The sequence below is a fragment of the Astatotilapia calliptera genome, chromosome 1 (genome assembly GCF_964374335.1).
Source record: "Astatotilapia calliptera chromosome 1, fAstCal68.1, whole genome shotgun sequence".
Lineage (NCBI taxonomy): Eukaryota > Metazoa > Chordata > Actinopteri > Cichliformes > Cichlidae > Astatotilapia > Astatotilapia calliptera.
Window position 1 is genome coordinate 23,419,709 of NC_137422.1, and position 25,204 is coordinate 23,444,912.

The following is a 25,204-nucleotide window of genomic DNA, read 5'->3' on the forward strand; positions in this document are numbered from 1 at the left end:
CTTTGCTTTCTTTATACTTCTACCTGCAAGCTAGCGGGGGAAAGGAGACACAATGAGCACGCTGTTGTACAGCTGTGAGTGTGTGCCAATCTGGGCGGTGAGATCAAAAAGACTGGAGTCCAAACACCAGTGATGTGGTCTCTGACTTCATCCACTCCAGATGGAGGTCGAGGGAGCGAGGCAGAGCATAAAGGAGGGAAACAGGGAGAAAAAGTTTTGGACAAATTCTCCCTCCCACAGACAGGACTGGATGACCCCACTGTCGTGTAACACTAATCAGAGCCAGACCTGCCAGCTCGATTCCACCTGCACATTTCCAGCTTGTGTCCCCACTCAGCAAGATAAACCTGCCGTTTAATGGCCTCATTTCACACTCAGATGTTGACAGCTCACTCCTCCAAATTGGTTCCTAATGCACGTGGACGTGATGACGACCACAAAGGTTGTTTACTTACTTAAGTTCTTTTATGACGGGGTGCTGATGGAAAATATGCACGGCAAACAAAGTGTTCGCGCTGAAACGCTCGCACATACACGTGAACATCACATCAAAATGCAGCTTAAGCGAGACTCTGCTGAGTGAGCAGGTCTCCCGCACGCTGTTGTCTGGGTGTGTAATTAAAGTGCTCTGGGAGGGGTGCAACCCTCATGGGTCTTCTGGCTTACACATGTGACCAGGGTTGATAGTAAGTTCCAGAGAGATCTCAGGTTAGCCTCACACGGGAACCCGGGCTTTGTCTTTCGCCTCTGTCAGACGCTCAATGGGCAGCATATGGCAGCGGATAATGCTAATTGTCCTTTTTACCCTGGGCTAACCAGTCAAAGCATTAATAAACCATCCCAAACACCGGGTGCCTCATTCCGCCAGGCCTATGGAGGAGAGGGCCCGCCTGGGTTTCCTTTTACAAGGCCATTAATTAAAAGCCGTCACTCACACGGATCAGCACACCAGCACACGCCTATACTGGCTATTTGAGCACCAGCCGTTATTTCTTAAATAAAATCAACACAAAAGACAAATCTTACAGTGGCACCTTTTTTTATTTACAACTAATTATTTGAATATGAATCATAAATTATGAAAGAAAACAATGACTTTTAGTTAATGATAATCTATGAAGCTTGATTTTGGTGAATATATCCTCCACACCTTCCCATGTGCCTCCCAGCCTTGCGGTACCTGTGTTTGAAGTTCACGCCTTACCGATCAAAATATCAAAGGCTGAAAGAAAATCTGTCGACGACCACAAAGGACATCACAGAATAACAGGAAGGGAAGGGAAATGTAAAAATAAATAAAAGTAAGGAAAGAATCAGTCTGTCTAATTGCCAAAAACCTCAAAGAGAAGAGTTCAAACACACTCTTAATGGCTTGTCCTGTTTTATATGGTATGTCTTTACTTGGAATCGAACCAACTCTCTGGGGCATTTTGTTTCAAGTCCAAATCTTAAACACTTACAGGGCTTAGAAAGAATCGATGCCTCTTCAAACTAAAGCTGAGCTCAGTCTCCTCTCTTAGAGGGGCGTTGTTCGACATTTGTGTGCGATATCTGCCAATGTTTTTTGGAAAATAAAAGCTTCAGTATTTTTATGCATAAAACCGTGACACTGAGCCAACACAAAGACCAACTTTTAGTGGCACGACGTTTTGATGTTGTAAGAGTTAGCAGTGGAAGCCAAACGCTTACATGAGCATGTGAAGAAATAAAAATTTCAGTGAATTCACATTTAAGTGAAATATAAACATTAAATGCCCTCAAAGAATTGAATTCTTGACTAGAAGAAAGCAAAGAAAGCAACTGAAGGAGATGGATAGATCTGAAGAGAATAATAATGTTTATTCTATTATATCATATCTAATAAAAACATATAAACTGCTAAACAGCTAAATCTTACATCCAAATGTAACGTCAAGAAGCACAAAAATACCTTCCAGTCAGTAATGTCACAAAAATTTGGTTTTGGCATCAACACAACTTTGCTGACTAATCACAGTATGCCGTACAATTTATGCAAATACTCTGACTTTGTCCTGGATATTTAGTCAAGCATGCATACTGCAGTGCAGAAAACACATGCGCCATGTAGGCTTCTAGAAAGCAGGATCCAACCTGTTGCACCACAAAAACAACAACAACAACAGGCATGTGGCACTTTAAAGAAAACATGTTGTGACATTAGCGTTTTTGCTATTTTCTGGTCTAATTTTATGTCCTTCCACTTGTGAAGGACAGCTTTCTGTGAAGCAAAACAACAACCACCACCAGAACAGCAACAACAACAACAACAACAAAAAGGGGTCTAAAAAAAAATCGCTGCAGGGCTTTCACTTCAATTTTTTCTTTTCCACTAATAGGCAACGGAAGAAAGCTCAGTGAGCTGCTCCATCTGTATTGGTACCGTGCCACCAACTCACAAGCCAATGGCCCACTGTGAATTCTCCCAGTGCTCCAGATGGTGAGCCTGCTATGCAACTCTGCATTATAACAAATTAATGTGGATGAAGTTGGTGCAAAGAATGAGCACCATCCTTCTTTTTCCTTGCAAGCAAAACAGAAAAAAAAAGAAAGAAAAAAAAGTTGTTGGTGGTTATTTAACAAGTGCTTTTGATCATAAAAGTTTGCCCATTCTGTCCACATGCTATCAATTTTCTCCCCATCACCAAATGTAACACAAGCCTGTTAATACTTAATATGAAAAAGATCAAAGTCATCTTTTGTGCAGCGAGAACAAAAAGGGAAATGCCATAATGGGTTATGAGGAAAGCTGAAACACAAGCATGAGTAACATGACCTTTTAAATACAATGCCATAAAAAAGCTAACCTCTTCATTTCTCTTTCAAATGCCCTTTTTATCTAACAGCAAAAACAACACGTGCAGTGACAGGTGGAAATCTGTCTGCGTAATTTGCTTATGACAGGATCATTACTTAAGGATTACTGAAATGCACTGCAGAGCTACTTCACCCGTTGTTAGACTGCCCTTGAACAGACTCATCAGTCCACTAGATTTTTACAGTAAAACACCTCAAGCATAGCTCGCCTTTACACCTACAAGTCCACACACACACACACACACACACACACACACACACACACACACACACACACACACACACACACACACACACACACACACACAAAAACTATGGAAACTCCAAAGTTCTGAGGGCAGCACACTTTAATTAACGTATGTATTGACACAAAAGCAGTCACAGAGAAAAGCTTTTTAGAGTAACAAAAATCAAAGAAGTCATTACAGAAAAGTTCAGAAATCACATTAGGCTCCCTGTGGCGTCAAGAATGCTAAAGTGATTAAAAACAGATGGAATAACAGCAACACTGGTGCTTGGAGCTCAATCTGCAAACAGGAAAGTCTAACCTCAACAGGCAGCCTCTTTCCCTTAATCATTCCCAGACTCCCACTTGCTATTATTTCAACCCAGTCTCGGAGTTGAAGCGAGCAGCCAGTAAAAATAATTCAAGACTGCAAAAAACGTTCTGCTGCTCTGCTTCATTCTCTGCATGAGAGGAAAATGCTTTGGCAAAAAAAGGGCAAAACCTCCTTTTTTAAAATATGTCTAACCTGGAATATTTACTTGTACGTGGTACAAAGCAGGTTTGAGTCACTTGTTTTAATTGCACTGTGTGACAGCTTTAACTGATGCAGTGGAAAATGAGGCAGAGGAGCATCGGACGCTTGCACTTGCATGCAAGGAGGCGAACAAAGTGCTTTAAAAGTTCAAACCAATAAGTGCAAAAACTTCACATAAAATCAGACTGACACTCAAAGGGATACACTCGTATACATACACACACAGGCAACCACACTTTATACAGCTCCCTTCTGTCTCAGACACACACACATTCCCAGAGAGACTACTCACCGATTTTCCGTTGTAGTAATACATTAAAGAGTTACTGCCCATTCCAGGGACAGGGTAGGCGCAATACATTATAGCTTTAACAATTTAAGTGATAAAGGTATAGTACAGCGGCACGCTAGCTTTCTCTCTAGACATACATCCAAACCGTTCAAAAGGGACTAATAATTCTTTCAGTACTGGCCTTCACACACACACACAGACCCACTCAGAGGAAACTTATGCAAAGCAGGATTGTACCATTCCACACTGTGGGAAGGGGTGGCTGTAAGAAGGGAGTGGCTCGTGTGGTACATCCCTCCCTTAAGCCTCTAAGTGCTGAGGCGAAGAGGACGAGGAGGGGGGAAGGGAGTCGATGGGGAGGTGGGTATAGAAAAGATAAAGGGAAGTGGGTGGGACGGAAAACAAATGTGTGAGCGGATTTAGAAAGAGAGGAGAAAAAAAATGTTTTAATTCCAGGCATAGAAAAATGCAGATTTTCTGCAGGGGAACCCCGACAAACTGGAACTAAAATAATTTTGTTCTAAGCAGGGTTTTATTGTGTGTAATTCAAAGGCGATCAAATGAGGGCTTTAAATAAGTGCGGCGAGCCTGTTCTCTTCCACACGTTTTAATCCCGGGCGTCTAATCTTTTTGTTTTTGTGATGATTAAATGAGTCTACAGGCAGTGAGGTGAATTATGGCTTTTGGAAGAGCAAAGCCATCTGGAAGCTCATTTTACCTGTTCCCACACATGGTTTGCACACCAACAAGGAGTCATTAGAGTGGAGAGAGTGACGGCTCAACATTGCAAGAATTTTTTTTTTAAATCCATGAATCCAAAATCCAGCCAGCAATACAACGGCTGATTTATGAAATGTGAGAGTTTGGGTGTTAGCGCAGGGGGACCTTTAGCTGGAGCCCCTGTAAACACAGAGTTGTAAAGCATGCAACAGCTGCAGAGGGGTTGGCTTGTGACGTCGAAACAGGAAAATAATGCTCCATTTCCTAAACCCTGGGGGCCTCAGACGGGGGAGAACTAAAGGGGTGGGTGGGTGGGTGGGAGCAAAACATTGACAGCCATTTTACCATGGTTTACTGTCACTGCAAGCCACACAGCTCCCCATTACCTTTATCACGGGGGAGGAGAAGGAGGGGTGGGGGGTGGGGGGGTAAAGGAAAGAAGAAGAAGAAGAAAGGAGGGGAGGAGGCGAGAATAGATACCATATTCTAGCAAGAGACCGGTCTGGACAGCCTGACTGGAGCCTTTCATGTGTGCCACTCGAAGCTTGCTCGACTAAACACAGGCCTGTAGACTCATTGAGAACATTACTGTTATAGAAAGATGAAAGCTTCCACTTCCTTAAGAAAACTAGGCCTTTATTATGCTTTTGCTTTTAGTACTGTTATTATTTATCCCCCTTTCTTCTCAGAGGTCCTTTTAAACTCATCCAAAACACTGGCTTTGCATGTTGTTACCCCTTTAAATCTGGCACTGTTTCAAGTTGATGCTTTAAGGAAAATGGTCATGATAGAAGTGTTTGAAGAGATCTTAAAACAAGTCCAGACACACATCGCAGTGTTGCGAGGAAAACACATGAAAGCAGGGACAAATGGGCACAGACACACACACCAGTTCTGGCTGATTCAGGATACATCAAACTAATTTCTCTCACTACTGACTCTGAAGGAGAGAAAATGTCTAAAAGAGTTCATTAATTTATAACGTATGAATGACCGTGACTCACAGTTCACAGGCTTGATATTGCTGGAAATCATCACTGTTGAGCTGGGAGGTGAAGGTTCAGCTCCGCCCACCTGTTCACGCGATCCTCTCTAAAGACACTCAAGTCATCACAAGGTGCTTTTCTTGGGATTTGTTTGGGTGTTGAAAAACCCCGAGCAAATCCACAGGCTGAGGTCACCCCCCAACTCACGCATGGATTTAGCGGTGATGTCATCGGGCAGGAAGATTGCTTCCTGTAAGAAGCTCTGGTTCTAATTAGGGAGGGCTGAGTGCGGGGCGCATGAGGGGATTCAAACCTTCTCCCTCCCAAACTCCTGGCTTTATCATGAATGGAGACTCAAAATTCAGTGTTTCTGTGCATTAAATCAAAAGACCATTTTTTATTATCATGGACCATTAAACCCGCATTACCCAGACAGTAGTAACACTGGCAATGATAGTGATGGTTAATATTTTTATAGACTCTGGCAGCGTGATGCTAATTTCTAAAGTTAGCTGACCTGGATCCAAACAAACAGCAGATGGGGGATTACCCAAAACAGGCTCATTAGCCCTATTTATATGTATTTTAAGTTTTTTTTAAATAAATGAATTTAAACTTACTTACTAAAATTTTTTTTTGCTTACATAGTGCTCAAGAGATTCGTTTTCTTTACATATTAAAGTCTATTAAAGTATTTTTGTTCATTTTATCACAAACTATAAAAGAAAATGCAAAAACCTATTCACTGCACACTTGATGTCTAAAAAAGGATTAAATAATTAAATAATGATCTCTGTAAAGTCTCAGTTACTGTATGACAGCTTGCATGTTTATATTTAACTATAACCTCTGCGTACGCTACAGAGCAGTGAGCTTGTATAATTGAGTCCAGTTATAAAAATTAAATTTCTCGGCAATACAAGCACACTGTACTGCAGGAGAAATCTCATTAAAATATGAAGATAAAACTAACAATATACATTATGCTGCATCAATGAATTGCATATGAGGAAAGTATAAAAAGTCAGAGCAAAGAAGTGAGTTACTGAACCTGTTTAGGAAATTGATGCTTCAAAGCCAGCTGCAGGCTTTAGTTGATACTGTTAAAGGCATCAGAGTGTAAGTGGATGAAGGGGACAGATTAAACACGAACGTGTATGAACAATAAGATGAGTGGCACTGATTTTTGTAGGGGTGCATGAAGAGGAGAGACAAAAATGAAACTTGGGGTTGACAGCACTGAGGCCTGTCTGCATTATTTATCTCCATACCCGGAGAAGAAACACACACACGAGGAAAAGCTGTTAAGACTGTGAACACTACTCATGCAGATCCATTCAATCACAGTTTTGTCATGTGAGGCCGGATCCTGAATTCTTCTGTATGAGAGCAGAAGCAGAGATGCTTTTGATGGAAATTTAGATGTTCTGACAAAAAGGAGAGGACAAGACAGATGCTGTACAAGAACACAGCACAGCAGCACCTTTTGGTTGATTTAGGAGCTATATGTTCACGTGTCCCACTAGTTCACGTAAGATGTTTTTTGTAAGATTAGCCTATAAAACATTAGCCTATAAAAACATTTGAGGGAAAAAACCCTCACCTACAGTTATAAGTAAGAGAGACTGACTTTGGATCCATCCGATCTTAAACTACAAACTCATTTTTAAAAAGGGTTAAATTTCTTTTTCCCATGAGATGCCACATCGTTAATCCTGACTTCTTTGTGTTTTCCGCTTGAAGAGTTCAGGGAAGTGAAAGTAGAGACCTCCTTTTTGCATGAAATGTAAAAAAGTGCTGGGATGGGACACCTGTTTGCTGTTTTGCTGCAAATCTATTTGACCTCTTCATAACAGACATTAAGGAGGGGAAAAAGTATGTTCTGGGACGGATGGCACATGTTTGAAATTTCAAGTTAAGCCTAATAATAGGCTTCAAAAGAAGAACAAAAATAAAACACAAGGTTTTATTTATTTTACTTTTTGTGGATTTTGTGCTTGTTGCATGTGACTGCTGGTCTCAAAAGCTGTTTTACAAATACTGAATGTCCACATTACAGACTGCAATTTAATACAAGTGACACGACTCATGGACTCATCAGCAAGAATGAAAAAAAAAAAAGCACCCTTATGTTTTCAATCATATTTACAAGAAGAGTGCACACATTTCAATAATTAGGCACTTGGACTAAAAACCTGATGGCAGGAAATGATAACACAAAGCTTCTAACCATATTTATTTTATTCTCCGAGCTAACAGAAATAAAAGGAATTTTAAAAATTTACATAACACATTTGTGCTGTTTGGACATCTGTCTAAAACCATATGGCAGGGAAACTAAAAACAACCTAATAACATTATCTCCTGAAAGAAAGCTTCCTTTTTTGACTTTTTCTCCTGCTGCTTACACTTTTACTTTACACTGTAGAATAAATGTGAAAAATGTGTAAACCAGAAGAGAATAGAAGAGATTGAAAGAACTGAATAAGACAGAGCGAGACTGGGGCATAGAGAATGAAGGCTTCTGTGGTTAAACGGTGAGGATGTAATCCTTCAAAGGATTAGTTTCATTACCTTCACGGGGACTCATTCATTTGTTCTGGAAGGATCTAGAAGGTCACTTCATCCGGGGTACAGATATGACCCAGTGGAAGCCCAGAATCACTATTTTGAATCTACCAACTTAATTTTTCACATGATTTTGATTCTAGTTACAGATGATGTCGCCAAACAAATATATAACAGCACTGTTCACTGAGCAAAGCAAACCCCTGATTGGCCGTGACACAAGTAGGACAGTGCTCACTAGAAGTGCTGGGCATCTTAAAGGTGTAACTTATCTCGTCAACGGCAGACAGCAGAGCCGGTGAAGACCACAAGAAAGCTAATCAATTAACATCCTGGAAGCATCAACGCAGCAGAGACAGAAATCACCACTTCTGGTCAGATCTTTCAGTTTAAAATAAGATAAGATTATCGTCTCCCACAGGAGAATATCGACTGAGATTTGGTGAAATTCGAACAGATGAAGCTGCACCTTTACTGCATGTAATTTCCTTGCTCCATTTCCCCTCATTTCCTGCCTTCCTCTACTGCTCCTATCTAATAAAGACTATCAAAAAAAGGAATAAACAGGATGACGCAGCAGTCCAGTGAGTTGGAGACTGACTTTCTATCCACTAACTAATTATGTAGGATAATTATGGAGGATCGCAGAGCTACCCCAAAAGATCTTTATATGATCCTCTGGCCAGCCAGAATTTTGCAGGAAAAGAAGACTTACAGGGTGTCTTTCTACGCTGCAAAACCATCCCTTAAATGGCTCTTTTGTATTTTAGACTGCATGACGAAAAGCTCATTCATCCCTCCGGAGTGCTGCAGGGATGACTTTTGTTGTAGGCCAACCTGAATGTTAGCATCACCCTGGCTCCCTCGCCAAAAAAGCAATGGGATTTTTTTTTTCTATAGGCTTTTAGTGTGACATATAAGTGTTCGATTCTTAAACATTTAATTCTGCATGATAATCTCCACAAATTAGCAGCACAGTTATAACCTGAATAGTAAAACATGGGTATTTGCTTGCATATTTGTTGTAGAACAAAATGTGAGAGTGACTAAAGCTTCTTATTACAGCAGACCTTATTTTTAGGCATTGAACAAGAAGCTTTGACACAAGAGAACCAGACGTACAAAAATGCAAACCTAGTGTTCATTCTTTGGCAGTCTGCTGCAGCTGATGGGCAGAGGTGAGCAAACATTTACACCTGCACATATTGTGTCTGCACATGTTCAATTTTAAACACCAACACCAACATTATGAGGATGATTGATTTCTCTGGGTCCTTGAACGCTTCAAGATGCTCCAATACTTCCGAGCTGAATAAACTTCCTTTGCCTTAGAAGCAAGCTGACCGGCACACCTTCAGAAACCTGAATAGTCGCCATCTATGGTCGTTACACTGATCTCATTTATCCCTCAGTAATACACGCATCACACATTACCTCTGACCTACAGCAGAATCCTGTGGTTCAGTGATGTCTTTTCCAGGTCACAGCAGCCACCCTTAGATGGTCTCTAAATAACAAACTTAGTGATTGTTGACAGGCTGTGTTCTTGAGTCTCCCAGCGATCTCAAATCAAGGTTTGCATTAATGCCGTACACTCACGCAAGGCTTACATGAATAATTTACAACAGGCCAGAATGTGAGTAATGACTTTAATCTGTGCATTATTTTTGTGCTCTTAGTCCTTTTAACTCCTTGTTCTCCTCACAGATGAAAGAGGTCAGGCCTCTGGATTGTTTGCCTGTTCCATTATCTGCAGCCTCTAATGTCAGTGGTAAATTTCAGCCACCCAAACAAAGATAAACACAAAGCCCAGGGTCCCAGAGGTGGCTGCGACTGTTCAGCATCATCCCGTCAAACCAAGGATGTCTATCTAATCAGCCATCTGATGAGGTCATCTCTGGGGAGCTCGCTAACTGGGGTCAAGTCAAAGCCTACAATATTGGCCCCTGTCAGTTTAATCACCTATTATAAAAAATTCAAAACAATGACATACAGAACATACACCAAATTCTAATTTTTACAGTGAACTGTGGAACAATCAGGAATAATTTCCAGCTTTACAGGTGTTACTCTTTAAGAAATAAAATTAAAAGACGACTTAACATTTGCAGCTTGGTCTGTTGTTAATATGAAACCCACAGAAGTAGGGCCTGCTGTCCGATAACAGCAACCAACTGTCAGCAATCAAGTCTTTTTGAGCTGTGCAAGTATTTAATATTAGCTAGTGGTCATGATACTAGAATTTAAAAACTTGATACCAAAAATCAGGAAAATACTCCATACGCGATACCACTTTCAACACCACAGGGAAAAAAGTGAGAAAAAAGAAAGTGTAATTAGCTATTATTGTTATTAATCCAATATTTCCCTTGTTTCACATTAGAAACCATTAACTTGTACAACGAGACTGGGAAACAGATCTCTGTTTAGTGACTTCCTACAAATAAATAAATAAAAATCAGCAGGCTACTTCAGGATGTAATTGAAAGTGTATGCATGCACGTTTGTTTATAATGTTCGTCCCTGCGGGTGTCATTGTTTAATTCATGTTTTTGTGGATTTACATCAGGATATCAAAAGGCAAAAACACAAAACATGCAACTTTATGCTTTTCTGCTGGGTGGCCCCAGAATCTAATTTTGCCTGAGACTTAAAAAGGCCCGGAGGTTTACAAAGGGCTTTACTGATGCATTTCATCTAAGATCTCTTCCCTGAGCCCTGTTACTGTCCCATCCTGCCACGGTTCAAAGGAAGAAACAAAAAGAAGCTGCTCTCACTACAACAGGAACCCTAGCTTACCGCTGCAGTACAGTATTATTTTTGTCTTTGAGCCGTTAATGGCAGATGGAGAGAGAGAGAAAATATACCATTTGAAAGTCATGCACCAGACAACACTGCGAGGAACATTTCTAGGTCTTAAGATTCACAGCCTAGAGCAGACTTCCTTTCTTACAGCTCGCACAGTACAAATCTCTCAGAAACAAGGGTGTCTGAGTGATCTGTCAAAAGCAAATGTCAATCTTTTTTGTCATCCACACTCAGGGTTCTCGCTTGCAAAAGCCCCCAAGGGGAGCCGAATCTCAGCCCACCACTTTCTTTCTCTCATCCTGCAGCCATACCGTCACCAAAGCCAGGGAGGAAGTGTCACATCGAGCCGCTGTGCCTCTGACAAGGCGGGGATGGGGGGATGAGGCGGTGGGGGAGGATGGCACAAACGCTATTTACACAAACAAACTCGACACGCACACAGAGATACACACCATGCCCTTGCAGATTCCCAGAAATATCCTACAAGAGGCAACTTTCCCCCACGAGCTACGAGCTTTCTCTCCCTCCTTCTTCAGTCCTTCTTGTCAGACAGGTGCCCACGCAGCTGCCCATCAGCATCCCTCGGCGTAGCAGCCTGTCTGTCCAATGACAACAAGCTCTGTCCTTCATATCCACTGTTCAGATTATACAGTCAAATAAAAGCAGGCGGCCAATGACATCCGAGGTGTCTACTGTAACAGAACTAATGCTTCTATCGGTATCTCCCGCACAAAGTGGTAAGCTATAAATTTATAGATAAACAAACAGCTTTGAAGAATCCTTTAAACAACATATTGCTAGGCATATACATCACACGATTATACGATTACAGCCACTGCAGAATCCCACGTCTGCAAGCACACAGCCAGCAGACCACAGAGGAAAGTATGAGTGTGGTTGATGTGGGGGTGGGGGGTTTGTCTGTATATAAGATGAAAAAGCCCTATAAACATTTAAATATTTGCAATCACCAGCTGGCCCGTCTAGATAGTGTTCACATCCCGGTGCACTGCAGTGTCAAAACCTAACTGCACAGAGGATGTGCTCCCGTAAATATTTTGATTCAGCTCCATCATGTAGTGTACACACACATCACGCCTGGACTTGCATCTTCCATTGCCCATCTGATTTAAAAGTCTGAAATTTATTTTTAGACTGAGAGAGCAAAGAATACAAGCTGGGGAATAAAGAGGGGATTTGAGAATGAAATAAATAAATAAGAAAATTCCCAGCAGTAGATATAATGATGGGAAGCACTGTGTTGATTTTTTTTTTTTTTGTAAATCGAGCAGCTATTCAGGTCTCTGGTGAGGCTCCCGCGTTTGCTTACACAAGCAAAAGCTTTCGGTGGCATATGCAGCTGCATTCATGCTTTACAGGTACGCTGCAGGCTCTTCACACAGCTGCCTGTGGCAAAGTAAATCTGACTCCAGGTGCGCCTTCCCCTCGACACTTCTTCAACGGCAAACCTCGCTACATCCACAGCCCGCAATACAAACACGGCTCTCAGCTGATAACCATCCTCAGAAATGCAGCTTACACTCCCTCCAACAGTCACCAGACACACCTTGGAAGGCCGCAGGTAGCACTTTTCCCCATCCGATAGCTGCTACACCCATGCCTCACCTTTGCTTCCTATTAGCTCACTAAGCAATAAAGTAACAGCTCCTAAAAGCTGCCACACAACCTCCCACTCTAACATTTTCCACATATGCCAACTAAAAGAATAAAGAGGAGAAAAACTCTTTATGTTTTCCTTTCTCTGTCAGCAGGTAAGAAGAGACCTATAGCCCTTTATTCAACACTGCCATCTTTATTCTTTCAAATGGGATCAAAGACTAACTGGGATAATTCCTCCAAGCTCCAGGCTTTATCTTCTGAGCTGTACTGAGTGACAAGAAGAAGCTGTATTTTATCCCATGCTCTGTCACTGTTTTTCCCCATCTAGCATTGTACTGCTTGATTGTACTCTTATGAGTCACAGAACCGCACCTGCGCCCATGTGTTAAGTACTGACAAATAAAAGCCCAGCGTCCATTTACACAACAAAGAGATGTAACCCGCGAGGCAACCATTCTTTGCCTCCCTCCCTCCGTCTGACAAGACCTCAAATATATCACTTACTTAAGAGGAAGGCAGCGCACGTTCCTGCTCCTGCCAGGGACTGCTCTCTCTCCCTCATGCTCTGACAAACTTCTTTTCAAATACAAATCCAGAAACAAAACACATGCCACCCTTTTATGTTCGGTGGCCTGTTCCATATTTAATTTCAGAGTAACAGCAGTAGAGGTGATGATTATCAAAGCTCTGCAAGGCAAATCCAGTCTCAGACTCCCTCGCCAAAAGAAGAAAAGAAACCCCGTCATTGTTTAAGGAAAGAAAATGTTGGATTTTTGGTAAACCAGTTGCTACTGATTAAAAAGGAAAAAACATTTTTTAAAAATCCTTGTCTTCTACTAGTTCTGAGAATTCAAGGCAAAGCCTAATAAAAACCTCTGACGATCCACCGGGGTTTTTAACAATGAACATCTGACTTAGTGATTTATGCATATTAATGAACTCCAACACCCCCTGTCTAAGCGAATACAAGCTGAGCTCCACACTTCTCTGCATCCTAATGGTTTCTGCTCCACCGGGATCATTACCAATAGAAATTTCAGATATTCTGTGCTATTAATCTCTGTCTGTCCTCCTGTTCGGCTACGTAATGACTAATTAAACATCAAAAGAGCAGAGCTGTGGATCCGCTCTGACAGCCTCTCTTTCTCCCAGGAGAGGCTGTGAGGAGGCTAGACTGTGACAGGGCAGCACTGAAAATCAATCACCTCAAGGTCCACATGTGTATTCACACACTCGCACGCACGCATGCATGCGCTTTTGCACGACACACCAAAAAATCTGCAGGAAGTTGTCGCCCGCCGAGACCTTTACGTGCTCGGATTAAAACAACAAGCATGTAAACAACAAACACTAAAAGTCTAAATCAAACAGCCACCACCGCAGTCGCTGTTGAACAAGCCGCACAGAGACAACACAATTTCAATCCGAGAAGTGTGCCGGGGTTGTCAAGAGCGCTCTGTGTGTACAACTGTGAAAAGAGAGGGTGTGTGAGTGGTAAAGATGTGTGTGTGTGTGTGTGTGTGTGTGTGTGTGTGTATGTGTGTTTGAGTGAGTGTGTTTGTTTAGGTGAGCTCACTGTGAAATCTATTTATATGAGAGGTAGATGATCTTCCACTCACAGATGAAGGCAGGCCAGGAGGGACCTTGCGAACCTTTTTTGTTTGGAGAGGATCTGTGGAAAGATGAAAGCAGGGTGTATTCATTCAAAGGCAGAAAACAAAATAATAAAGAGGCAACTGTACAGAAGCCATAACTCACCAACAAAATCCTACGAAGCATTGTTTGTGATTTTCACATAAAGAATAAAAGAAAACTACACACAGTCCTACATGACATATCAGAGAAATATGTCGATACTTGTTTTTTTGTGTGTTTTTGTCATTGCTCTTTCAACGCAGCCTGATGACGACTGAAGCCAGACACCAAAGCAGGGTGTGTTCATATTAGGGCTGGCCAAGTTTTATATCAAATGTGGAGTTATTACAGCTGTCATTTTTTTTATTAATCTTATCAAGTGATTATATAAAACTAAACAAAGTTAAAAGTAGATGTGAAAATCAGTAACTAAAATAAATATAAAAACTAGACTTTTGAAAAAAAGGAAAACTAACTGAATTATTTACCATTATTTACCTGCTTGTTTCAGTTTAGCTTTTATTAGTTTTGCTGTTACTTTTAGTTTTCCTTTATTGTGCAGTGGATGTTAAGACTGTCAAACAATTAACACTGTCACGCAGACGCCCCAAGGCTCGATAAACATTAGAAACAAAGCCTCACCATGGCTGTACATAAATATAAATAAGTATTTAAAAAATATTTACATAGCGAAAATGAGAGAATCACAATTTTTTTGATATAATATTAACAGAAAGTTTCTTTTTCTAAAAGAGCTCATTTAGATCTTGGAAATGGTTTCACACCTGAGGAATAACACACTAAAGTTAGATGAAAATGTTTGGTTTTTTTCCATATTGAAGCTATAATATCTGTGAAACCACACACATGATTTGCGCAATTTTAAAGAACATGTGCCATGAAAATGTGAAGCTGTAAATATAACAACCTATTGTGATTTCTACTCATCAGAGATCAAACATACAAAATACCATATTTTTCGGACCATAAGGCGCACTGGATTATGAGATGAAGGGATCTGTTTTCATACATAAGGCATTGATGTTGAATTCTCTCGCAGCTGCTCCATTCCCATGTTGTTGCAGTATATTAATAACTAACCTCTTATTGTGGATGGATTATCTCAGTTGTTCTCCTGACTGAAGTTTGGTCCGTTTACAGTACACTACCATGCAATTGCATTTGTCAAAAACCATCGGGAACCCTCACCTTAACTTAGCTAGCGTTCATCCTCCAGCTTCACTGTGGTATGCTTTATGTTATGCTAACATAGCTGTGTTGCTAGTGATCACATAGCACAGCATTATATACCAGCTAGCCCAACCGCAAACGTCACTGCTGTTTAGTTTTCTGTCTTCATTTATGTTGGAAGTGATAGCAGAGCTGTACGTTTTTATTTTTTTTTTCCAGTCAGAACATGCTATATCACGTTTAGGTAGCGAAGCTAGCGAGCTAACTTCCTGCTAACTTCCAACTCCATTAAATTTAATAAATTCTGTTTTGAATGAATGAATGCCTGGGTGTTAACGTAATTGTTACACCTGGTAAAGCAGCAACGCTGATCATTTTATTAAAGATGAAAGAATTTAGACAGTTTTAAATTCTCAGTGACGCCAGAGTGTTCGTTTGACTTTGGGACCTGAATAGACGGAGTTTTGGACCCAGATTACTCCGAGTCCATGAGGCTCCTAACTACGGTAGCCCTAATGCTCAGACAATCCATCAAGCAGTGCCGCTTGGTAGCTTACCAAAGTCATACTAAAACATTTTTTTGACAGATTTTTCAGGCCATGCACCACATAAAATCGGTTAGAGGACAGTAAGCACAACCAGAATTCATACATAAGGTGCACCGGATTTCAAGGTGCACTGACTATTTTTGAAAAATTAAAGGATTTTAAGTGCGCCTTATAGTGTGGAAAATACAGTAATTCAGTTAACTTTACCTTAACTTGAGCTACACTCCCGATAGTGTGTGATCATAGAGCCCCAGCGCCTAATAATTACTCTACTCCTTTGCAGGACCTAGCTCAAGTAGTTTTCTACATAATTGAATTTAAATATTGCACCTCAAAACAGGAGCTTGAAAAAAAATGCCCAGATCCTCATCCTGTTTTTTTTTAATCAAAGTAATGACAGTATGGACCTAAAATCTTGCACATTTCTGATTAAAATACAATATTTTCCTTTATACAGCCAAATCTGAGATGAGAGGCATATGAAGAACTGACTGAGCAATAGTTCGTATGTAATTGGGATTTCTCAAGCATGAGCTAAAGTGGTCCAAAAAACAACTTTATCAGAAAGGCTCGAATCCTGCATTGCATAATTAAGGCTGTCTTTATCTAAACTTGATCTACTTTTGGAGCACAATGTGAAATTCAAATATTGTAAAACCTGCTTTGCTGGTCATTTAAGAGCACTTTTCTTTCAGTCATGAAGACGGCACTGACCGATGGCTGGAGGGTCTGGCAGAGAACGTCTTCTTGGATTGGCTGCAGTGAAGGAGAAGAAAGGAGTAGCAGACTTCCCTGACGTAGTCACTGAACTCGGACTCGCCAACCCAATGTCTGTCCTTACAGAAGGCTGAAAGAGAAAACGCAGAAATGTTTAAAAACTAAAGGAAAAGAACAACTTTTATTGTCCAAACTGACCTTCAACCAGTCATTTTTTTAAGCTCTCTGCATTTAAACCGAGCTTTGTTCAAAATAACACATATTTTAATAAAGAGAAGCACTCAGTGTCTCTCACTTGACCGCTTGTATTAGATCTTTCTTTAGTACACTAACTTCAGTATATTTAAAAAAAAACATGCAAAAAATTTACTTCATGCTATGAATATTCTGAGTTATGTGGTTTCAAAGTAGAAAGCAGTTGATTAAAATTTTGCACTTTTAATTCACATAATTATTCCAGCTTTTATGAGCCCATATAACTTCTTAAGTATCCACATGAAGCCTTCAGTGCTGAAAAGCACATTTAGGCTCTGTTAAAATCTAAAACCAAATCAGTTTTACACCCACAGCAAATGCCACAATCAAAAACCAAAATCTTCTTCTTCTCAGTATTTTCAGCACTTTCTATGACCAGCTTTGAGCATTAACTTCTAATGCCTTTAAAATTTAAAGGCTATAAAATGTAACTGAGATGGAATACGTTCTTAAGCTCTGCAAATTGAATGTGTCTATAAGTTGTGAGGGCTCAGAATTTGGAAAAAAAAAATTTAAAAGAATTAAAAAGTGTAAAATTGAGCCTAGCTCAATGTGTGTGGAAATTTTGGTGAAATTCTGCATGTCTTTATTAAATAAAAATCAGCTGACTGGGAACTTTCTGTCAGATGTGGTTGATTTTAAAAGAAATGAATAATAAGAAAAAAAAGCAGAAAACAAAAAATTCAATTTTGTTTTAAAAAAAGATTTCACATATCTTTTTTTTTTTTTTAACATGAGAGGACAGACTCCGCCAGCCTTGAAAGCTTACCATGTTACCCTGCCACCAATATCTGTTTGACCTCTACAACCCTGACAAACTGGGTTAAGACGCCCAATTAAGAGCTTGGTCTAATTAGAGTAATCGGCTGGAGATCAGGAGAGCGTAGAGTGTGTGAGTGAGGTCAACTCAGCCCGATGAAGAGTAGTAGTAGTTGGCTTGAAAACCTGCCTCATGTGCCCTCTTGGATTCTTTGCAAGCTGAGGATTAACACAGTTTACCACTGAGACGTTTCTATCTGATGCTTTAAAGTTCCAAATTTAGTTGGGACTAAAAAAACAATGTGTACATGAGAAGCAGCACAAAAGAAATGAAGATAATTTCGCTGATATGAAATGTAGGTCAGGAAAATAGTTTGCAAAAAAACAATCTGTCACTGATGCTGGAGCTTTCACATGGCACAACAGACCCACTTCTGCTGTTGCCTTTGTTCAGTGACATTGAATACCTTCAGCAGCACTGGGTCTGACCTCCTTTATGCTACTGTAGTCAGTCTGGGAGGAACAACATACGAACATCACTCAACAATCATCAGCTCAGCTCTTCCAGCTTGAATAGATCTCAAGATTGTACAAGCTTCCCTATTCAATCTCAGATTTTGTGGTGAAAAAATCCTGAAATTCTGATATTAAATGTTAAGAAGCCACAGCTCATGTGAGGCACACCTCAGCACCAATATGCACAAAGGTACAAATGGTACCATGCTCTCCCAAAAAGCTGATTCTGTTCATCTGGACGTAGTGTTTTCAGTGGGAGAAACGTTTCGTCACTCATCTAAGTGACTTCTTCAGTCTCAGCTGACTGCAGGTTATATTTGCATAAGGACTGAAACTAGCACCACTGACAAACAATTGGCCGTGAGGTCAGTTTCATAATCATTCATATGCAAACTGTTACCACGCTGTCTTCTGAGCCAAGTTGGGAATTGTGTAAGTCTTGATTGACTGTAAAATGACCACATGGCTACACGTCATGTGCCAAGTAGCTCATGAGATCAGTCGTCTTGTTCAGCTATTTGTCCTGATTAGATGTCAGTTGGTTAATCTCAGATCTGTGCAGCTGCAGGTGTGCACTCTTTCCTCTGTGCTTATTCACAATATCTAAAACAGTAGAGTTAGTCAGAAAGCCAAAGCAAAGATAGTTTACATTGTAGGAGGGGGTCTTGGTGGTCTTGTAGCCTCAATGGGACAAAGCCGAGAAGCCATAGCTTGGCACCAGCCTGAGGTATGGGGGTCTGTTTAACTTTTAACGCTCACTACTCAGCACAGCACACTCACCACACATATTTGCTATAATGAGACTGCCTATAACAATAAAAAAAATACTGTTTGACTTATTTTGAAGTAAAACATTTTAAAAGCAGGATGGAAATGATGCAAAGGTCTATATAGAAGCAACAATGAGAGACTCACCTGGCAGCCAGATGCCGCAGGATCCCTGCCATATCCAAGAAACGAAGCCCTCTCTGATTTACCTGTAAAAACAGACAAAAAAAAAATAATTACTATTTCAGTATTTTATGGAACTTTTATGGAATGCAGATGGTTTTATAAGTAATAACAGGCTGCGGTATTTAGCCTGCAGTCAAGCGTTTAGCGCAAGATGAACACTTAATTTGCTGTAATGTGTTCTTAGCTTTACTCACAGTGATTTGTACATTGTTGCACCTGTTTGCTTAAAACAGGATTTTCACATTATTCAATTTAAGGTCACACATTTGCTTCTGGAGCCTGTCTAGTACACAATCACTCAAACAATGCTAGTTAAAAGCAGCCACACTGGAGCGGTGAATGCTGTGATGCAGCTCCTGTGCCGAGCAGTCAAAGAAAGGAGGAGTTTGGTTTCCCTGTGCGTTGCCCTTGTAATGATTTAAAACATTATTGCTATACCTGATGAACACCTATTCTGCTGCTGTCAGATGTTGTCTACTAAGCAAAACTGAGGGCTTTAAATGAAAAAGAAAAAACTCACAAGCATGCTTAAATGTGGTAAAAATGTTATTGCAAAGGAAATACTCATATCTTTCTTTCTGGGTAACAACATGTAAACAACACAGAAGCACACAAAGACTCTACTGTAGTATACTGACATATCATTTAACAAATTTGGGAGCTTTTATTCGAGGACACGAGCAGGATTCTTTTTCTGTTTAGAGCAATAATAAAATATCTTTGGACAATCTTGGAGCTGCTGTTCCTTTCACTGAAGCGAACAGCCCAGTTTGTCCCACTTTCATCTGCTGTCTACTGTAATATCATCTGATGCTGGCAGGAAAAAGAAGGACACAAAGAACGAGGGATTGAATCAGTAGACGGATTAGCTGACGGACTCATGGATGTACATCAAGTGGAAATCTCCGGGGCTGAAAACTGAAGCAAAGTCCTGGCAGTTCCTCTAATGGCCACTTGAAGCTGTCTCCAAAAGTGAGCCAATCCCCATAGACTTGCATGTTAAACTCAACAATTTTACAGCAGAAATAAACATATTTACAGCCCAGTACAGAAAATAGTTTTGGTCTCTATTGATAGTTGGATAATTGGGTGGTGTGGTGGTGCAGTAACTAGCATTGTTGCTTCTCTGTTGTGAGCATAGAAGGCCACAGGTTTGAATCCCCTAGTCATGGTCACCCCAGTCTAAAACCAAACATGTTAGCTTAACTGGTGACTCTAAATTGGTGTGAATGTGTGTGTAAATGATTGCAATATACTGATGACCTGTCCAGGGTGTAGCCCATCTCCAGCAAGTCAGCTATTTAAGATTTTTTTTCCAGTTTGAAGGTAGGGGTATATCCCTTTTGACAGGCAGAAGCTGCCTTCAGGGTCTCAAATCTGAATCTGAGAAGCCGAACTGGACATAACCCTAACCCTGTTGGTGAACTGTAGAGAACTTTTAATGGAGCTATGTAGAAAAAAATGGCTTACTTTGCATTAATTGCACTCAGGACCAGGAATTTTAGAACTTTAATAAGCCCACTATGACGTCATGTGCCCTCTCAACTTTCATACTGGTGCTTCAGGCAGAACGGACTCGCTGCACTCAAGGAAAGCAATTGCCGAGTCTTTCTCAGAGTTTTCTCAAGAAAGTCTCACATCAGTTTCAAGATGTTGCAAGATGATCCCTCTCTGTAATCTCTGACCTCTTGCTCATACACGCCTGTCTTCAGTCCAGCCACGAAATGCCAAGTTACAAAAAACGTGTGCAGCAGGCCAAAACTCTGTTTGTTAGCGTAACAACAGCAAGCATAAATGGGGCACTAGTCTGTTATTTAGCACCAACTAGTAGGTATGTGTGTCTGCTTGACACACACAAAGTCCACAAATGCAAAACTATTGCAGTCGACTGACATCTAAGTATGGCTCCAAAAACATCAACACGGCAGTGGCAAAATGGGAAGTTCTGAAACCAATATTTTATGTACAGAAAATCCTTTACATTCAAGAGATCAAATGTACTCAACTGTCCTGCAGTAAATGGTTCAGTCACGAAAAGTTTCCTTATCTGGATTCCAGTAAAAGCAGGTTCTGTTACAAGCACTATTCAGCAGACCAATAGCAACACCTGCAATACTTCTGTAAAACTGCGTTATGACTCTCAAAGTTTTCTGTATGCAAAGTATGTTTTGGTGAATAATTACTGATCCAACTGTCAGAGTCCGTCTCTCAGTGTCAAATCCTCAGAGGAAGGCTCCCAAGGATCCGTCAGGGGAGGAAATAGACCTTAAAGCACACAACACCCATGAATCACACACATCACAATATCCACACTCAGCACTTTTAGTCCCCTGGAAAAAACAAACAAACAAATGAGAGCTCCTCTGGGAGAATGATGAATAACTTTAACGGCATCGTACATTATTTTTGTCAGACTTCCAAATATTACAAGCACAGACAAAAGTGTTGGTACTAAATTCTGTTTACTCTGGGGACAAGGAAAATATTTTTTGTGCGTTAAAAACCTGCATAGTTCAGATCTTTTGTTACACAATGACTGATCTGAACAGCACTTTCACATGCGCAGGTGAACCGAGGCACATCTAAGAGAATTCACTTGTGCTTATCTGAGCAGTCCTGCAGGAGACAGTTGTTCTGCATCTGTCCATGCCGCCTTTAGAGATGAGGGAAGCTGAGGGAATCAGAGAGGATCGTTTAACTGGCAAAGCTGCTTCTTTTCTAACAATGATGTGAAACAGTTCTGAGCCATTGCGCTTGCAAAAAAGAAATAGGATTAAGTTGTCAGTTACCACCAACGTTTTCCATCATGGCAGGATGATGAAATGTCTCCTCTGAATGAGAATATTAATTTCTTTATTTTCTGCCTCATTTTCGAAGACGGTTTAGTGAAATTCATTTTCACTCATCAGATGTAATCAGAGAGAAAGGTCTGGTCAAGGGCAAGAGTTGAATATTCACTGCAAGCACGTGTTCTTGCACACACACCGCGTCTGACGTGAATAATTGATCGTTAGTGTCGTAGGCCCAGACTCAAACAACAGATGTGTTTGCAAAAACAGTCGCACTTTACACTATGACACAGAGAAGCAGTCCCTCAGGGCCATGAGAACAAAGCCTAACAGAACGAAGTCTAACAAGTGCTGCCTACTGTGTTTAGCCCTTTACATCGAGCGTGTTGCTAAAAAACTACATAAAATTCCCAATTTCTCAGATGGAAACTTGTACACGCCGAAAGATCTGCGGGGGGGGGGCAACAAATTCATCCACAAGAAGTGATGATGAGCTGCTCTGGATTTTTCTAAAGAAGAAAGAAGAAACTGAGATTCTGAATTCATCCAATTCTCACAAGAAGATTTGATCCAGCAGTAGAGGCTGAATCACGACTGCTTTCGTACATATTTCAGGATGTGAGCGAGGGCAGTTTCAGCTGTCATCGGCAGAGTTGGGAGCACATCAGAGGAGGCAGATAAATCACTTCAGAGAGCCGATTGACCCACAGCAGCGTCTAAGTGTGTGTCTGAGGTAAAACAGCATGGCTTTACTATTTCCATATCTTTGTAAAATTCAGTACCAGGTTGCGTTTTGAGCTACAAGCGCACTTGTTGCCAAATGCAGTTGCCTGATTAGTCAAATCTGTTTATTTGACAAAAAAAATAATCTAAAGAATTTCGCTTAATCTGAAAAAATAAATGCCACAAATATGTCCTGCAAAATTACACGGTTGGCATGAACAGCTACAGAAGTCAGAAAACTGCTGCTTTGTATGTAATGTTACTTAATCATAATAGACAGGTTGCATTTTTCCTTAAATGGTGCCAATTTGCAAATATAGGGCATAGTTGTCTTGTTTTTTTGCTTTGATTACCCTGTTCTTGAGAGTAAAAACATCATTATTTAGCAAATTGAATTGACTTTAAGAATAAAACATCATGGAACAGCAAGTGTAATGTACACTTAATGTACATAGGTTTACAACTATCAGTGAGAAATAAGGTGTCAGAGCCACAAATTTGGAGAAACTGAAGCTAGACTAAGCACCTGTGAGACCACAAGACATGTCAACCCCCATTCAGACCGCACTCTGTCTCTCATGAATCTGTCAGCAAGAAGAGATGGATGCAGCAGCACTCGAAGGACCAATCCAATGGCAGCGCTGGTTTAACTTCAGGAGTATGCACAGGGATCATGGATGAGCAGGTCTCTTAGCTTATTTAAACTATTCTTCAGCAAATGCAGCAGCTCTAACCTCTTTATCTGATCATGTTTCTCCCTGCTGCCCTCAGCAAACACTTCAGTGCCTTCTGCGATGTGTGGTGCAAAAACACAGCTTAAATCTCTCTGTGGTGTGATGTAGATTTACAGGAATTTGCTCCCAAATTTCAGGAGAATTCATATTTATGACGCTGAGGTAAAGTAGAACAAAGTGATACATCAAATGGAACATAATGCTGGGCTGGCCGGTTCTAAAGCCAGGAGCCTAAATTAGCTGAATATCATGCAGTGACACCATCTTCTGTCTGACGCACAAATACTGCAACTTACCGTGAGGAAAATAGGTCACAGTACAAGAGTGAATTTCCCATTAATGAACACGACTCAAAGTAACTTTTTAAACTGCACATTCATGATTGAATTAGTTACGTTTGAAGCTTATACATTAAAGCACATCCCTACTGTGAGGAAAGAGAATTAAAATAAAAGCAGGATTTAACCGTTTCATGTACTTGAGGCTTGTTATCGGCCACATTTTGTTTTGCCTCCTCCGTGGAAGTCTGTGTGATCACAGCCTCACAACAAGAGCAACACAAATATTGTTATTATTACTTCCTGAGTACGCCCATTTTTTCTGTGCGGCTCTACATGGGGCTAAAGCATGTGTTTTCTTTTTGTGCCGTCACAGGCCCACTAATGAGTCACCGAAGTGCAGTGATTGATAGACAGCACAATTCATTAGGTGCCTTAAAACATCAGTGAGAGATAGAAAATGTAAGAAAGCAACGCGAGTAAAGTGGCTTAATTACCGCAATCACCATCAATAATACGAATGTATATATGCAGACATCACTCAGTATATCCCCAATGCAATGAAAAATCAATCTCAAGAGTGGGAAAAAAATCCCATCAATTCTGATTTAAATATTCGGCAAAGCTGCTCATTAGCATATCACACAGAGATGAGAAGGTGTAACTACAATTTCACTGCAGAGGAGGATCCATCTTCAGCACAACGCAGCTGATTCACTGAGGTAAGTCTTTATCTCCCAGGCCACACACCTCATCGGCAGTTCGGTAAAAACCTAAAATCCTACAGCCATGCAACAAACTAGAAAAAGGACTTCCCCAAACAAATAGTATTATATTAATAAAGGAGAACAAATAGCAAACACTCTGGTGTGTCTGGGATCAGCCTTCGAGGAGCTTGGTCATTCAGAGGAGCTCAGCCGCTACTCCTACACATCAGAAGGAGCACTCAAAGAAATGATTCTTCACCCTCAATAAACATGATAATAATATAATGATAATTTTGATTAAAGACTGCAACTGAAATATATGAAAACAAAGGTTTGCTAATTCAAATAGTTCATTATTAAGGAAAACGTGTCTGCTATAAACTGAATGTATACCAGTCATTCCAGTAAATGTAACATTTTATGCTGTTTTTATGTAACAAAATTAAATGGAAAAGTTACTTGAAATAAAATTAAAGTCAGCATTTTAGACATAAATGTTTTTTGACTGAGCCAACTGAGGGGACCCAGGGTCCTCCTAGGTTTTGGGCATGTCCCATCTCGGAGGAGGCCCGTGCACATCCAGGACTGGACAGATTAGACCTGTGAGACGGCCTAGGAAATGCCAAAGTCTCCTTAAACCCCCGTTAGTGACAGGAAATGGATGGATGGACGGATGAATCAAATACCAAACTGAAAACATCCAGCTCTCGGTGTTAACACACTGCAGAGACACTTTTGGAAGCTTTAACAGCTTTGGGTCTTCTTCTCTGTGTGGATATCACACTTTCAAATACAGCACTGCAGTTTG

The 25,204-nt window shown here is 40.6% G+C and overlaps 1 protein-coding gene across 6 annotated transcripts in view; it reads right to left on the reverse strand.

Moving 5' to 3' along the window:
* tcf12 (transcription factor 12) overlaps positions 1 to 25,204 on the reverse strand; it is an 82,791-nt gene that overhangs the window by 18,838 nt on the left and 38,749 nt on the right. For all 6 annotated transcript variants that reach the window (XM_080298745.1, XM_080298739.1, XM_080298733.1 and 3 more), the window contains exons 6-8: positions 19,127 to 19,188; positions 16,679 to 16,811; positions 14,210 to 14,262 (exon numbers count right to left, since the gene is read on the reverse strand). In XM_080298745.1, the coding sequence (XP_080154871.1) occupies positions 14,210 to 14,262; positions 16,679 to 16,811; positions 19,127 to 19,188 (248 nt within the window). The remainder of the gene's footprint in view (positions 1 to 14,209; positions 14,263 to 16,678; positions 16,812 to 19,126; positions 19,189 to 25,204) is intronic.